The sequence below is a fragment of the Schistosoma haematobium genome, chromosome 1 (genome assembly GCF_000699445.3).
Source record: "Schistosoma haematobium chromosome 1, whole genome shotgun sequence".
Taxonomy (NCBI): domain Eukaryota; kingdom Metazoa; phylum Platyhelminthes; class Trematoda; order Strigeidida; family Schistosomatidae; genus Schistosoma; species Schistosoma haematobium.
Genome location: NC_067196.1, coordinates 76427907 through 76446100, shown reverse-complemented (window position 1 = coordinate 76446100; position 18194 = coordinate 76427907). Strand labels below are relative to the sequence as shown.

The 18194-nt window shown below is 35.4% G+C and overlaps 1 protein-coding gene across 1 annotated transcript in view; it reads left to right on the top strand.

Annotated features, from left to right (window-relative positions):
- The first annotated feature begins 788 nt into the window (after positions 1–788).
- Positions 789–18194, top strand: part of MS3_00002143 (uncharacterized protein) — a 70707-nt gene continuing 53301 nt past the window's right edge. The window contains exons 1-9 of the mRNA XM_051209716.1: positions 789–955; positions 1080–1187; positions 1801–2239; positions 3568–3812; positions 5833–6465; positions 7454–7586; positions 9935–10259; positions 11990–12517; positions 17419–17544. Coding sequence (XP_051075176.1) covers positions 1137–1187; positions 1801–2239; positions 3568–3812; positions 5833–6465; positions 7454–7586; positions 9935–10259; positions 11990–12517; positions 17419–17544 — 2480 coding nt within the window. The 5' untranslated portion in view covers positions 789–955; positions 1080–1136. The remainder of the gene's footprint in view (positions 956–1079; positions 1188–1800; positions 2240–3567; positions 3813–5832; positions 6466–7453; positions 7587–9934; positions 10260–11989; positions 12518–17418; positions 17545–18194) is intronic.

The window sequence follows — 18194 nt, the reverse complement described above, 5'->3', positions numbered from 1 at the left end:
CTGACCAAACTTGTGCCCATCTTCGTGAAATGCATTGCAACTCCTCAATGAATTGTCTGCATAATCTTGAGTATGAACTGGGTTGGGATGACGTAATGTAGTGGAATTTTTTATATCCTCACGAATCGTTTTACGAAATCTTCCTCCTTTACGACATTCGAAATCTGTATACTGAACATAGTCTAGTAGCAGTTCCTTGGGAGCTGTATAAGGAAGCGAAATGGGCTTTTCCGGCATAGCCAGAGTTCTTAATAAGCTGTATGCTTCTTTTCCAATGAATGTGAGGAAGTGTGCCACAATATTAACATCCTCATCATCTTCCTTGGTCATAGCCCAGATTTCGAACCTTTCAAAGTAATCTTCAAAAGCTTCCGAAGTTGAATGAATATCTAACTTTCCATTACAGGCTCCATCGGGACGCCAGTATAATGTTTTGAATTATTTGAATTATAGCACGAACTAAGAGTACCAGAAATAACGCAATTGAACTAAGAAGTGAAACACAAGCACAAACTAATGTATTGTATTTGGAATTCGAAATCGAGCATTCAACAAGTACAAAGGTACTATTAGTTCGTTTAAACACCACATTCCATTAAACCAATCGCGTTCTCTTGATAAAAGTAGGTCACTACAATATATTGACACCGTGCCTACCAAGAGACGGCAGTGCCTGTAGAAGATATACCATAAACATTACACTCTCGAAGCATTAGTATGTAATAGATATTCTGTGAAATAAATCTGATTGTTTAACATGGGTAAATCGGACGAAGGTCACTGGGAGTAATTTCCACAGCTGTCTCTTGAAGGTCATCACTGCCAGAAATGGAACATGAAGCTGACGATCTGCTTTGGAGACACAAAGGTCGTGGTTCCTTGTGGTTCAGGGAACTTAACGGTTAGAGACTTGACTCTTAGTGGTTTAAGGAGGGTTAGGCATACTTTACCGAAGGTTTGTTTTCTGGTTTCCTACATGAACGTTTTATCATTACAATGATTCATTAATACTTAAGTGTTTCGAGATACACAATCTATCTATTATGATGACTTATCACCATTTATCAATGATCTTTTAGCTCGGACCACAGGATCGCATTGTCGTCCACAGCATCAATGTTGCTAGAGATGGTGGTATGCTTGATTGGGATGATTTGGTCTGCGATGTGGTAGACGATCGTGAAATGGTACGTTTCCCACTTTCATCCTCGTCATAAAATTTTTTGTGGCTTTTATTATTTAGTTGCCATCATAAGTTCCTCTGAGTTCTGTGAAAATGCGTAGAAATCTTTTAAAACACGTTTTATCCGTTTGTTATATATTTATATATAATTTATTATCTAGTTGTTTCGAGTAGAATAGTTCTTGTTATACTTTTTCGCCGCCTGAAAGTTTATATCCCGTTGATTAGCTTTGTAGAAGCCGTTTGAATAAACGAAAGTTATTGTCATTCTTTGTTAAGTTTGAGTTTGGTAGTTCGTACCAACTATTCGTATAGAGTATAAGAAATTGTTTGACGTATAGCTTAAGGGAATACAATATATGCTCGAAATCTAAACTCAGTGGTAAATGTTTTACAATTTTATTCGGTACTCAGTCGATAAAAGAGCTGTAAGCAATCTTAAGTAACATAATATGGTTTGTTTTCTCTTCTACCTATTCCGTCATCCTTTCCACCTTTTATGCTTTCATAGCCTCATATAATCAATCTTGTATTCATATTGTATCGATTTTAAATTCAAATAACATTGCACGACATGTAGTAATTTTCAAAGTTGTTGGCTTTTCATCTTTTGGTAGGTTACTGCTCACTTTTCGGTCGCCACCTTATCAAACAATATCAAGGATTCTTGTCCAAATCGACCCTCAACTGCCCTTGATTCTATATTTCAGTCACTTTCCACACCCTTAGTTGTCGATTTATGTTCTGATAGTGCTATCGAGCCTTCATTTCATAGTCCCATCCAGTCTAGCGGGGCTAGTGAATTCAGAGATAGTGGATTGAATCTCGCACCTCCTTGTGACATTGGATTAAGACAAACTGACATCAATGGTCATATCGCAGACAGGCTTCTGCGTATCGGAGATGGAAGCACAAGCAGTAGTAACTTAAGTTTAAACCTAAGTAATGATAGCTGTGGATTGCATCAACCAAATGGAGCGCATACATCTCAGTTCCTTGGTGATATCCACGAATGGCTTCTGAATGAGTCTTCCCATGATTCTAATGCAGCGCTGCGTGAGTTTTTGATAGATGTTTTGGTCGTTTATATCCTTTTGTTTTCACATAAAAATAATAGTGGACTTTACGTGTGGAATTTATAACTGTCTGATATGCTAACTAAAGACTGTAACTTATGTACCAAGTACATGTCTATATTCAACATCGAACTACACTCCTTGGGGAACAGGTATACTACGGAGCTGCACAAACCGAGTCAAGTATTGTGGAATCAAGACCTGTGATCTAACACTTGAAATCCAAGCATTTTAGCCACAACTACTGCTAAGGTCTAAAAGTAAAATGTAAGCTCCATGTCTCTGATCATCGTTGATAGTATATTGTACTGATAATTACACTGTTAGATCATTCATAAAACAACCGGTTTACGTTTTACATTTAAGAGACTAAAATCCAGTCCATGGATCAAATGCAACTGTGTGACAAAGACGTGGTTTACGTACTCGGCTTCAAGCTTGTATCGGTATAATATCTAGCAATATAAACTGAAGTGGGTGGGTGGGTGGTCATTCAAACTTGTAGCCCAACGTATGAAAGTCAAGTATTTTAAGCACTAAACCACCACCCTACTCAAGATAGTAGGTAGACCGATTGATTGGTTGTTAAAATAACGCTTTACCCCAAATTTTGAAACACTGTTGGATATACTCTAACTAGGTGCTCTTATTTATAAATTTATAATGGAAGACAAACTAGGAATGCATCTACTTTCATCGCTCCCTGTTTTGAGCCATGTCATAAATCATGACTAATTAATTATAAACCTGTAACTCCAATTTGTACCTCAGCCGTCGTTTGTATATATGGAGATTAATTATCTTTCGTTGTAAATGGAGTAAGAGTGACTTTGGAAAAAGCTAAAAGCAGCCGAACGATGACATGGATTTAGTCCATAAAGTCGCTGACTTTTTGGCTGAACCGTGTTGTACACTCTTTGTCTCCGCTTAGGTCCTAAGTCTCACGATCAACTTGTACTTTTTATCCCAAGATCTCGCCCTTTTCTCTCAGTTCCTATTGTCTACACCTAATCTTTTCTACTGATATTTATGTTGATACCATCTCTGCTAATCTGGGATTTGTTTTGATAATTTCTTATCTCTGCGCTAGTGGGGTATGGCAACTTGAACTGGTGAATATATGTTCTTAGTCATACGCTGTATATGACTGACTGATACAGACTGCCTCGTCTGTGTCCTCACGACGACCGTGTTCACACTTGTGCAATATCCTACATTGTCTCAGCTGTCCGACTCTATTGAGTCACGCTATTCCTCATTTGTGAGTTACCAGGCCTTCGTTTGTAATTATTTTTTTCCTTGCAACAGATCCCAACATTAAAGTGAATTGTGTTTCAGAAGTATCCTCTTCTGGCAATAAAGAGAAATGTTTTACAACCTCTTCGGCTTCTCAGTCACCACCTGCTTGCTTCAATACAGTATCAAGTACTTGTGAACGACTGAAAAGTTCTCCGGTTTCGTGCAATAAATCCTGTTCGAATACTATCACCATAAATGATACAGCAATTTCAAAGCATTGTCAAAGAACACTTTCACCGAACGTCTTTGAAATGGTTAGTTCTTTATATATATACATTTATATAATGAGTCGTTCAGATTTATTTTTATGAATACGTTTAATGGTTTAGTGGAATTTCACACTGTTGGATTCATTGAAGAATCCACACTTCAAAATATCTCAACAAGAGATGTAAGGAACTATCAAAACTTATGGGAAAGATCTTTAGAAAGGTAGGATATACGTATATGACGAAACGAATCGTAGGCAAATTTTAAACAGTTAAACATTCATGAAGCCACGTTATGTACCGTGTTTCACCCCAAACTTCAATTGTTCTCGGAAAAAAAATATTAGTGTACTGTTTGTTGTTCGTTTACTGAACGCTCTAGTATCTTGGACAGTTTAAGTTGTTGATTCTCAATTAAATCTAGCATTTTACCATTTAATCGTTATAAATATGAAATAGATCTATCTGTGCTAACTTTATTTGTCTATAGTGTTCACAAACTCATTTTCTATTCATAAGTCGTATCGCTGCTACTGATACTTTTACTAATCGTGCTATGAAATTTGTTTTGAAAATTCACTTCATTGTACTAATTCAGTCGATCAGTCAGTCAAAACATCGAACCTCCTACGTTTGTACGTGGATTCAAGTTGACTCACCCTATTAGCACCGAGAGATGAAATTGCTAGACCAAATCCCAGAGTAGCAGAGGTAATAACAATATTAATAGTAATAACAAAGATCAAACATCGAAGATAAAAAAAGATTTACAACCAATTAACAAACTTAGGATCTAAGGGAAGACAAAGAGTGAGTATATCTATGCTATTGTAAATGATTCTCTGTCATGTCACTCAAGGCATCCAACCATTGGTTATGTTGATGACATGAATCCAAATTAGGTGGCCTGTACCTACCTACATGGTCCAGTTCAACAGTCAGTGTCTTCATGGACTGGTGCCATGTCTTAGTTTGAACACTCATAGCTTTCCTCCAACCTACTCCCATATCAGTCATCATCGCCTATCGAAGTAATCTACAGATAAGCACACGTAGTATATGTCCCAACCATCTCAGTCGATAAAGATTCGTTACCTCGTCAGTTCATTTGCCACACGTACCTAATACTCTGTATCTAACCTCACAATTGTTAACTCATTGGTCTCACAATATACGAGCAATGCCTTGAAGATACCCGTGATCGCATGCAAGTAACCTGCGAATATCCTCTATTCTTAATAGCCATGTTTCACACCTTTAAAGTAGAACAGAGAACTGTTGCTCGGTAAACTCGTCATTTTGTTGACAAACAGATATCCCGCCTACGCCACAAGTGACGCAAGATGACAAAAGCCAATCGATCCTTCCGAACCCGTACCGAAATCTCATCAGACACCAGACCATCAGGATTGATGAGACTGCCGAGGTAAGTGAAGTGGTCGATGCGTCCAACTACTTTACCGCCTATCATTAATTTAGGTGGTGACACAAGCTAATCCCTAAGCATCATTTTGGATTTGGAGGGAGAGAACCGTATCCTGAACATGCTTGCATTGTTGCTTAAGGTGGTCAAAAGACTGCATTTTATCATTGTCTTCATCAAAAAGAACTATATCATTTACGTATCCTTAGTTAACAAGTAGATCTGGTTGATCGAACCCGGGATAACCAGATGATGAAATGACTATCTCTAAAAGCACCGTGCTGACGTGGTGTGGGGACTTGGACGGATGCACATGTGTTTCAGGTTCTACTTCTAATTACAAGTTTCCAATATCTCATAAATTCTGGTCAGAAAACCCGTAATTTGTCATAAAACTTAAACTGGTGTCTACTAACTTCATATATTTGTTTGTCACGGCTTAGCTGAATTTTCCCATGTCGTATTTTTAATAAATATCACACCGAGTTTATTAGTGAATTAGTAAGTTTAGCCACACATCATAATTATCTCAGACAATATCCCTTATTTTTTGTTAACTCAAACCCAACGCTTAAATTAGTTATCAAACCATATGCTTTTTGTAATATCTGTTTCATATATTTAAATCTCTTTAATTTTAAGCTCTCAAATGTCTTATCTCGCCGTCGTGATCTTATTGAGTCTGGTTGGGATTCTGATGATGAAGATGAAGATGCATTTGATCCTGATGGAGGCTATTCATACGATTGCCAAGTAGGTGAACAGCAGAATGAATTTGTGTCATTACCCAATGGTGATACTATCCTTCACTCAGATACCATAAACAATAATTCAGATATAATACCTAATTCTTTACCTGGAGGAAACCACTGTTGTTTAGATGTCACAGGAAGTAATAGTCACCATGAAAATACTAACGATAACTTTTCGACTGTAAGATACCCCTCGGTGACTCTTACACCAAGCGGAACTTGTGATAGACCAAGTAATCACCCTGTTTTATCAAATGCAGATATTTGGCCTCTCCCACCTCCACCTTTTTCTGCTTCCGATTTTCCACATGTTAATATTCCTACTAATCTCCCATGTAGAGTACATTCTCCAGAAGACGAATATCATATAGGTATAAATACTGAACGACTGATACGTGCAGTTCAAAGTCATAATTCATTTCCAAGTTCGAATGGTTCCGACCGATTTTGCACAACTTCAGACATAGTATCTAATTCATTAGTCAGTCAGTCAGAACTCCGAAATCCCCTCAGTTATTCTCAGGTGAGTTTTCTATCTTCTTTCTAATGATCCTAACTTTTTTTAAATAGGAGAGTGTATTTTATGAATTTCACCTCTTTTATTCAAATAAGTAGAGAGATCTAAACATTTCACAAATACTACCAGAATTATACTATAAGACAACACAAACTGAAAATGGTAGTGTGAAATGAATGAACTAAGCAAACCAAATTATAAATCCGAGTAATTGAGGTTAGGTAACTGACTTCTATAAGCCACCCACCTGAGATTTGTCAAACAAAACATTCTATCATTCCGGTTACTCAATTTTCCAAGTTCATGTGCGATTGCACTAATCTTATTTGAGTAGCATTTTTATTAATACAAGGCATTTATCAACATACTAGTTTGATCAATTATGATATATTCTATTCTTTTGTACCCTTTATTAACAAGGAGTTTGCAATTTAAATACCCTCATAATTAAGACAATCGATCGTATCAACATAGAACGTTTATTAGGAAAATGTCGACAACATTACATTTTTATTTATTTTTCTGTATATATATGATCGCTAACTAAAAGTTGTTCTCACATTAGTTCAAACTTCAAAGTATTGTCGATTAGCTGGATGCACTCAAGGATTGTTCAGTTTTAATTTAGGACTGAAGAACATTTGTATCATCATTAATAACAAGATTGGACATGGGAATTTCAGTTTTGCTTTATTCATATAATCACTTGAATCAAAAACCGCTGTTTCGATCGTCTACTGTTCCAGTTTTCGTTCATTTTCCTGAATTGATATGATTCCTTAAGTTCTTTCGTTTTATTTTGACAGAAACTTAGTCATTTGGGATCACATTGCTCCTTGATTCATACATAAAAGTGATCGAATGACATCAATCATAAAAGGTAGATTAAGGTATCGTTATCTGTTTTTTTTCAGTTGTTTTACGCCAAAAGACAATTCTCAAACATCTATAATCTTTATCGGTTAATGGTTTATGTTTCATTTTACTTTTTAAGCCTAATTTGGTCACACAGTATGACGATTCTATTCGACAACAAAATCTGCAACATTTATCAAATACTCATATAGCAGAAAATAATATGGTTAGTAATTCATTACATCAGTCGAGACCGGACCATGTACAGTCTCGTAAGTATTTAAAAATTGTATGGTTATAAGTGTATAAATTTTGATTCAGGATTATATGTATGTACTTAAAAGCCTGGAGTTATACAACCGTAGATATGCAACATTACTCATGCCTTATTTTTAATTGGTAAGACCAAGTGTTCAAATGAGATAGTTCAATTCACAAGCAGATTTATCACCTAAATTCTCACAATTCTCTTGAAAATAGTTTCAAATGTCAAGTTCCCCCTTGACGCAAGTAACTTTTTGTTGTACCTGTGAATAAGAATCTCACTACAAAACAACCATTTTTTTAACAAGTTAAATAAAACGTGGTTCAGATGTTTATATTGTATACTATAGTAAGGTTATGAAATATTCGATGTGAAAATCGTTTACAATGTGACTACGACGAAGTATTAGTTAACCGCTTTCTTCTTACAAAGTAAGTAGTACATATCAGTAAGATAACCCAGTCGAAGTTTGTGTAGATTTCAAATAGTCGTATAGTTAATGGAGACGTTAAATAAAAGGCATCCACAGAACCCCAAACATTATGATTCAATAAGCGTTCATCTTTGTTGGGGTCAAGCTGCGAGCGGTATCGACAGCTGATTAGATATGAAATGCCATGTGTTTATCTGTTAACCAACAATGACTATGCAGTAGCCGACCGTATTCTGTCTCCTGTCGGCATAAAACCTCAGCTGCTAATCTTCCCTCATGAGCTCCAAAAACTTTCCTTCAAAGTTAGTCTTATATCCCATTTCTAATCAGTATATTGCTATTGCTAATCTATTTTTGAGCTTCTTAAGTTCTTCTGAGAATTTAGGAACATATTTCAAAGTTTTTCTTTGCCATGGCATTTAGCTCCCACCACCCTACTCATATGGTGACTTACTTCATAGACAGTCTTGTTTTCACTCTTTTGATATCCTATACTTCACTTTCAGTAATATCTATGGCATCACTACCTTGGATATAAACTTTTTATCATGCATATTTAGAATCTTTCTTATCCTTTCTGAAGTTTCTTTAGGATATGCCATAACTGCAGTGTTTTTTCATTCCCTAGGTGAACACTCTAATTTAGCTTTTCTTTCATTTTTACTATGGTGATTTATTGGTCGTATATATCGGGCATACTAGACACCAAATCGAAACAAAACTGGTTTTCAAAGTTATTTATAGAATTCCATTGCGCTCGCCCCGTGATTCCTTAAATCGTATTTTTACGCACAGAAGAAGCTATAGAAATACACAAATAAATCTAATCTTTGTAAACAAGAAACGTTTGTGCAACCACACAATTTACTCTGACCTTCTACTTAATTATAAATAAATAATATATTTTTAATATCCCAAATCATACCTTGGTAACGATACCTACTTCTACTTAATTATTCTTACTTTTCTCAAAATTTTTTTCAATTTTGTCTAATTTTAATTCCTAATCCTATTCTTACTTAATCCGTTCTCATAATCTGGCTGTGTAGTTTTTATGCCATCCGTTTTACTAGCTACTTATTTTTTATGCTTACAAATAACACTAAACATTCATATTCAATTGCTTAATTTCAAGCTTACTCAATTCCTTTCACTTTATTCTTACGTAACTAGTGTTGCAGTAATTCGCATATTTTGTAATTTTGTATTTTAGTTTTAATTTCGTATCGGTCAAGTTACGGACTACTATCTTTGGAGAAAATATTGATATTGTCAAGCGGATCACTATTTATTTAGTATTGATTTTATACTTAATCATAAAACCAAAACTTCATGACAAGTTAGAATTTTTAACAGGCAGCACAGTATAATACAAATTTGTGAATTACGTTTTCCTTGTGTAGTCTAAATGCTGATCCATAACATATACACTGCCTCAGTTTAGCAAACTTTTCAGTTGTACAGAGGGAAAACTCAATAAAAATAGTTTATTATTAAACGGACAAGTATGAAAACGATATCGAACAAAGAAAAAATGGGTAATTCTACATTATTTCGACAAGAAAATCGGAATAGACAGTGTGATACAATCTGAACAATTTTCCTTTTCTCTTAATAAACCAAAAAGCTAGATGGTTTTTGTTGTGCCGTCGTTATAACCAGTCTCCTTATAATCCATAATCTCAACTTGTATGATAATTAAATTCGCTAATTATGGCTATTCCGTGTCGTAATTAATCATAATTAGCTTAGTGTAAAGTAAGTTTGCATATTACTCCCACTGTATACGTTGTTTTAAGTAGTCTCCTATTTTAACTTATGCTCCTTACTATCTAATTACTTCCTGACAAGCATAATTCACTTATCGATAAGGGTTTTTTAAGTCATCCTAATTCTTGTGAAAATCCTTTTCCTTTTTGTAGAATACTCACACACATGTAATATCAACTCAACAAAATCCCTTGTTATAACAAGTCGTCCTGTTGGCGGTCTCTCCTATTCTCGAACAACAACACGTTTAGGAACAGCATTTCAAAGCAATTTAACTGTTCCAACTATAGTTGAAGAAGAAGAAGAATATTCGGTAGATTCTGAAAGACAACTTCCGAATTTGCCGGAATATGAAACAGAACACCAATTTATCGACATGTTAAAGTCTAGAACTAATCCTGTGCTTAATAATAATATTGATATTAATGAAGCAAATGAAGAAGATTATCCACTTCTACGTAAAGATTATGTTCTGGAGTGAGTTCTAATACTGTTTGTAGTTTTTCTCCCATGTCAGGTTATTGAAAATAATATTTGAAATCTTTGGGCTTAGGTTTCGCTCTCTCCAACATTCATCAACAGAGCATACCTGTAATCTCAGCGGATCCATATTTCATCAGAGTTTTAAGTATATGCTACCTAATATTAAAGCTATAAATAATACAAAAACTGTTCAGCCTCTAGGTTTCCAACTGCAAGATTGCGTTTCAGACACACTTTGTTAACCAATGAGTCGTGAAATCAAGTTCTACTTCGGTTGGGATGTACACGTAACGTTACTAGCCATCACACAAAATATTTGACCCCAAACTGAGTTCTTAACCTGTACCTTGTTACCGACTCGTAAAAAAGGAAACGTTTCTTAGCCAGGTGGATCACACCAACAATCAATAATTTAATCAACTGATACCAAATCTTGCTTTCATCCCTGCCCATTATGCCAAACATTTCTTGTCAGAGTAAATGGTAGCTGAACATGCGCAACACTTGTTCTACTTACCTCTGAAGAGTTCTACCAACTGACCTCCCATCTTTGTCTAGTATCCTACGGCTAATCTCAATCAATTAGTTTGTAGTTAGAGGATATGCAATCAATAATTCAAGAACATTCATGACAATTTAGATTATCACAGTAGTAAAATGGTGTTCACTGTGCTTTATTTGTTGTAATGTTTTTTACCTACTAATCGGACATGTGTATCTGAATTAAATTCCATGACTTACAGTAACCATAATGACAACGACACATATTACTTCACTAACATGTAACATGACCAAGAATCAACCACAGTGGCGTGGTGATATTCATCCTCAACCATCCTCTAGACCCCAACTACAGTATCATTCCTCTATTTTAATTCTTTGGTTTCTTTCTACTTTAAAATGTCCTCCACGTTTAGCTTCCCATCCCAACTAATGTTTTTCTTCCATTGCTTTACTCCTTACTAATTTCACAACACTATTTCCACTATGAAGTATTCCATCGTAGACTGATATGCATTTATTTTAAGTCCTACGCTGTCTGTAACTGACTGCACTAGTTTTCAAGTTAGTTTCTAACCAAATTGTATGTGTATAAAAGTCTGATAGATTGTTTCGTCAATAAACTAGGTATTTTGATTATCAAACTTTCCAAATAGTGACCACTACATTGAAATAATATTCAGTACTCCACATCATGATGACAGTTACTGATTTGTTTCTTGAAATTTCATTATGCTTTCACTTTTCTTTGTGCTAAATTCAAATGTTGCAGCTTGAATCGATAAACAAGTACATTTCTATTGTTATTGTTTCTGCTTTTGTCTACTCATCTCTGTCTCTAATGTTTTAGTACTAGTGTGTGTGTGTGCGTGTGCTTATCATCAGTATTTTCCTACTTCATTTCATTGTGATATAGTTTGACAATCTTAGATAGGAATGACGTTCTCATTCTCCTCTCGATTCACTTATTTTAATCACGTTTCTGTTTTTTGAAACCCTATATCGTCTACTCTCTTGAATTCGGTTAATCACGAGGTATTTATTATTATTATTATTATTATTATTGTTATTATTATTATTATTATTATTATTATTATTATTATTATTATTATTATTATTATTATTGAAATAGACATAACCAAATCTAAATGTTTGTAAATCTAAATTCTAGTTTATTTCTTAGTTTCTTTATTCTTTCCACCCCATAATTTGATAATTTACAGAAAAGATCAAACATCTGTCCAAAAATGCGGTGTACTACATGTGAATACAATTAATAATGATAAATGTAATCCTAGTTCAAATGAATTACACTTGTCTAATCTTCAATTTCATTCAAATGATAATCCATTAATAACAAATAACCATTCTATTCGTGGTCTACCTAAACCGGATGTAATTCGTTGGCTTGAAAATACTCGTGATGCTACTATGAGTAATAATTGTCAAGTTATAAGTAAATCTGGTTTATCACATCTTTCATCATCTGCATCATTAAATCAATCAGATTTCAATATAGATGATCATCAACCAATTAATGAAGTACCTGAAAAAATATCTTTGAATATCATTGAATCACCTTCAGTGAATAAATCTCAGGAATCAATAAACAGTAAAGACTCAGTAGTGACAATTCGTCTGATAAATACTAAACGTGGTGAAAATTTAGGTATACAAATTAAACCTGTCTTTTCGGATGTCTTTAACTCTAACAATGATAATTGTTCAGATAATAATGGCGGGTCAAGAATGTAAGTGTCCAGTAATATTCACTTATTTATTTATTTATTTATTATGAGTTATGATGAAAGTGCACTCGGGTATCAACCATTAGGTTGCAGATATGAAACTGGCTTCAGTTTGAGCATTTCTCGTAGTATTACTGGCTCAAAGCGGAGTATTTAGGCCTGTTTTTGTTAACTAAGTTCATAGTTTCTCTAAACATATTTTTAAATGATATCTCAATTCAGCGTTTAAATTATTATCTGATGTTATATTGAGAAATGCCTAAAATTAGATACACTACTAAGTTTGCACTATTCCTATTCAATGAACCTTCCCAACTAAGTTTGCTATCGGTTCACTGCCAAATCTTCAAAGTTTTTCAAGGACAACATCGTGGACTCATGATTTTCAAATCTTCCATAGTTAACTAGATATTTTCATTGCTAGTCAACCTACAATTTGGATTTGTGTGTTTTCCAATATCACTAACACGTACATCTACACTTTTTTCACTCTAGTTTTATTTATTTATTTGAACATATAAATATTGGTACAAGGGGGGCAGCAAATACATATGCGCCACACAAAACAATGAGAACGGGAAGAGAAAAAAGAAGGTAAGGTGCGTATAAGGAACAAGAGAAAAAAAGAATAATAACGACAGATTAGTGTAAGGTAGTGTAATGATAATAACAATAATGAGGGAAACGGAAAGGTACAACCAGAAGAACTCTTTCAGTTAAGGAAGATACAACCACTCTTTTTATGAAGAAAGTAAAAGAAGGTTACAGCAGGATCGCCACTGGCTTCTATTATGAGCCATATCTGATAACGTCTCTAGTCACTGTGCTGCACCATCTCTCAGACCCCAACCAGGGAGTCGTGAAGGACCAACAGAAGCCAGCCCTTTGTAGCTTTCTTTCATACCACGACACCATATCATACACTGGCCACCTCTCCGCTTTTTCCAACCAGTCCCAGCGTCAGCAAGTAATGCACTACGTGGAATTCTTTGGGACGACATTCGTAGAACATGTCCAAGCCACCGAAGTCGATGTTTCAAGATGATGACACCAACTGAATTACCGTCTATGCTCCCGAACACACGATGCCGAACCTCTGAATTACTAACATGGTGTTGCCACTGGATGTCAACAATCCTTCGGAGACAACGATGATCAAACACAGGGAGTCGTCTAACATCCTCAACTCGGAGAGACCAGGTTTCACAAGCATAGAGTGAAACTGCTCTCACACCGACGCGTTGTAGATCCGACCTTTTACAGCCAGACTGACGTCACGAAGGCGCCAAAGGTGGCCCAGATTGGCATAAGCCGCTCTGGCTTTCACTATACGTGCATTGGTCTCATCACTCACGCCACCACCAGCACTTATGCAGCTACCTAGATACACGAACTTTTCGACTACTTCTATCTGCTCACCATCGAGGGTGAGTACAGGATTAGAATCCTGCCAGTCTTGTAGAAGTACTTCGCACTTCGAAGGTGCAAAGCACATACCGTACCTACGGACATTGATTGCCAGCTGATTAAGTGTGGATTGCATGACTTGAGCATTATCGCACAGTAACACAATATCATTCGTATACTCTAGGTCGAAAAGTCTTCTTCGGGAAACAGATCCACACCACCATTACTTACATCCATCAGAGCTGTTTCCAGAATGTCATCAATAGCAAAGTTGAAGAAGAATGGTGAGATTAGGCAACCCTGCCTAACCCCACTGCTTGAATGGAACAATGGAGAAAGGTGGTTGTATGCCTTCACTCTACCCCAAATGTCCTGGTATGGCCGAGAGTGGGGTGAGCCCACCCTCCCTCTCGAAATGCTCTCACACGGCCAGGGAAGTCCTACTCACTGCCTTCTCGTGGCGGGGGTATTGTTTACGAAAATGAGAGGACGAAAAGCGAATGTCCGGCGCTTTAACCGGGTCCCAAACCAATCGTGCACATGGGCTTCAGTACCTTGAGGGCGTACGAACCAATTGTTGGTCACCGGCTACCATGGGACTGCATCTCCTCACGATGCTCTACTACCTTGTGGGTCAGACCTTTAGGTCAAATACGCGGGGTGTGGTCCCCTAAGAAGACCACTTGCTTCGGTCTGGGCACCCGGGCATTATCACAGCCCACACACAAATAAAATGAAAATGATGATATTTCAATCTAGTTAATTTCACCTAAATAGTACGGTTATTGCTTATTAGTCAACTTAACTATTTGTAATTAGTAGCCTCCCAATAATTATCTAATTCATTCACATTTTGACCTAACCTTGATTATAATTTAAGGTTATTTATTTGAATTCTGACTAACAACTGACTAGGCCTAATTTATCGCAATGGAGGTTAGTGAAGATTGTAGTAATCTTAATAGTTGCATTAATGAGTCAATTTAAGCTAGACCAACATTGAAAACGCGGGAGCACTGGGCGGCCATTTCGTCCTATCATGGAACTCCACAGCCATTAAAATTACTACAATCTTCACAAACTCCTATTCTGATAATAATCATCACGTGCTCACTAGCGACTGGAGCTCTAGTGAGAAGCCGTGACCGGTGTAGTTCAACTGTGTTTGTTGTGAGGCAGTTACTCACTGAAGACAATGGTGGACGGCCGCGCAATATCGTGGATTGGTTGAAATTAGATATTAACACCGTTGGATGCTGGCTCAGCAGTCTAGAGGTTAAGCGTTTGCCCGCGCGACTGAAGGCCATGGATTTGAGTCCCGCGTGCAGGATCGTGGGTATGCACTACTGATGAGTCCCATACTAGGATGAAACGGCCATCCAGTGCTTCCAGATTTTCAATAGTGGTCGGGTTTAAATCGAATCATTAATTCAATTATTAATTTTTCTAACAAAACCATCTAATTTCCTCTCGTTCAACATACAGCAATGTATAAACACATGAGAATGTATTCACGTATAGCTGAAATATACATTAATTAACATATATGATTTAATGATAACTTTCTAAGGGCAAAATTAACTCTTTGAAACTGAAAATAAATAACTTTATCAAACCTGGTATAAGATAAAATGGTTTGTAGTTTACCTAATGAAATTAACTATGACAATGATATAAGTTTACTGCCTTTTCGTAACTATCTAAAGATTAATAATGGTAATAATACGAATGAGAATTCCAAAAGTTTAGTTTTTAACCCACTATGGAACTTTTATACATTATGCGTGGAATTTTTCATTCTGAATTTCTTTTTATTATGTATTAAACCATTTTTCTACCTTGTTTTTATTGCATAGATAATCATTATCTTAAATTAATCTTTAAATTGACACACTGAACTGGTTTTTCTCAAATGACTATAATATGTAATATTTTATCCCGATATTATCCTGTTTTTGAATTGCCCATTCATTATTATTCTTAAAATAGTTTAGTGATTCCATATGTGTCTGATCAATATGATTATTCTTTCTGAGAAAATAAAAATGGAAGAAGGTAACGATTTGATTTCGAGGGAACGAAAAATATTACAAAAAATGAATATTATTTAATTTCCTGTACTTTTCATTTCTATCAATAAAACATTAGTACTTATAGTAGTATAAACTATGTTCTAAGAAATGCATTCAACTAGAAGTCGTTTTCAATTTGTATTGTTCTTACCTGGTTTATAAAGTGAAGACTTTCATTTCATATAATTGCTTAATTAAATTACGAATTAAAATGATTTACAAGTTGTTTGTTTTATTTCGACTTTGCAACTGGAATACTAGAATACAAACTACCTAGTTGAGGTCCACCATGATTATCATGGGCAACATGGCTTGGAATTGTCCAAAATAGTATACATAAATTCACTATCTTCTTTTAGATTCTATGTCTCGAAATCTCATACTTTTTTCTTCTTTCCACGCGTAGTCCTGTTTACTACTACTGATAATATTGTTAATCCTAATATTCTTGGGTTTGTTTTGATAATATCTTCCCGTGAAGCTAATGTTGTGCGGCAACTTGAATCGATGCATATATGTGCCAGGTTCTACGTTACGCATGATTGACTGACTGTAGCTGGAATAAATCAGACAAGAATTAAGGTAATTGTAATAATAATTATCTAAAATAAATATAGAGGAGTATATGACGTAATATTTTTTCAGTACACCAACCATATTTTTATGCAGAAATTAAGCTGTCATTTACACCATACTACGTAATGTATTTCGACCGGAGGCTTAACTCAGTACAAAAGCACTCGGTCACTACACTACTGAACTCGTATCATCAGTCAAACAGCTGTTAATATTAATCGTCACCGGATTACCGTAACTCAGTAGCTAAGTACTAGTTCAACCCAATTTTTGAATTACATGTTTTATGAAAGCTAACTATATTACACGACTAACCTAACAGTAGTTGGTGTAAGGTTCGAACCTGGGTCTCACAAATCGAGATTTAAATAATCTAAGCACTAACCACGGTTCTTAAGTGAAAAATCGATAGGGAGTAGGTACCCATACATATAACATAAAGCTTCCATTAAACTCAACATAAAACTAGGATAGATTTCTCAACTAAAAAGTTGCAAGAAAACCATCTAAACAACTGACAGGCTAGGTATTGTGTATTAAATAACCTGGCGATTATTAAATTAAAACTAATGGTTGCATGATAAATAAGTGATATATCCGTAACATGTTCAGTGGTCTTACTTTTGTAATATATTCCAACTGATTATGAACTCAGTTTTATCAGAAATAGAATTCTTGACGTAATATCTTTTCTGTTGATGTATATAAGTGAAAAAGAGAATATCGCTATTCACTTTATAACCCTTTATAAATCTATTGAAAATATCGCAGTTTTTACCAATGCTTTAGATAGTCTAATTTAAAGCAAAATAAATGGGTAATCACTTTTATTTCTTATTTTCTATTAAGTGAATGTGGTCTTGAAGTTCATTGTATTTTACCGAATGGGCGTGTAGCACGTGAGCAATGTTTATCTGTTGGAGATCGGATTTTAAGTATTAATGGAATTTCATTAAGCGGTATACCATTTGAAAAGTTAGTTATATTTTATAAACCATTATTTATGTTTATTTTCTACTGAAGTAAAACAGTAGTGCATCTGTTTTAATTAAACATGAAACTTTGCACCCTAGTGAGTTTTTTACATTTAGATCAGTAGACCTTAATCTGTATATTTTCATCTTTTAGTAAATTTGTGCCAACCTGAGACACAAATAGTGCCGTTAACCTTTTGGCATAATGTAAGCTATCTTTTGTTTTTCTTTTGCTATTTGGTTGTTTGGAGGGAATCATGGACCTACGTCTCTTGATCGGTGGCATTGGTAAATAAGGCTTACGTGCAATCTTGAGGAGACTAGTACTACTTCGTGGAATCGAAACGGAGGCATTCAACTTCACAGTTTGCGAAACCACTACTGAACTATTCGGGCTGCTGCTGACCTTGTTTCTTATGCTAGAGAGTCTATACTACTACATAGTCTAATACTACGAGAGATAACGTCTTTGTGAATGCACGTTAATAGTGTAGTTTTGGCTCTAATATTCAATAAAATGCTAATAGTACCACCAGGGCTGTACACCTTTTGTTTATGGCTTTGATATAAACCAAACATACTTCATGAATCAGAAACCTATTAGCCATGCTACACTGTACATCCGCGGGAAAGCTTTCCAGTATCCTAACC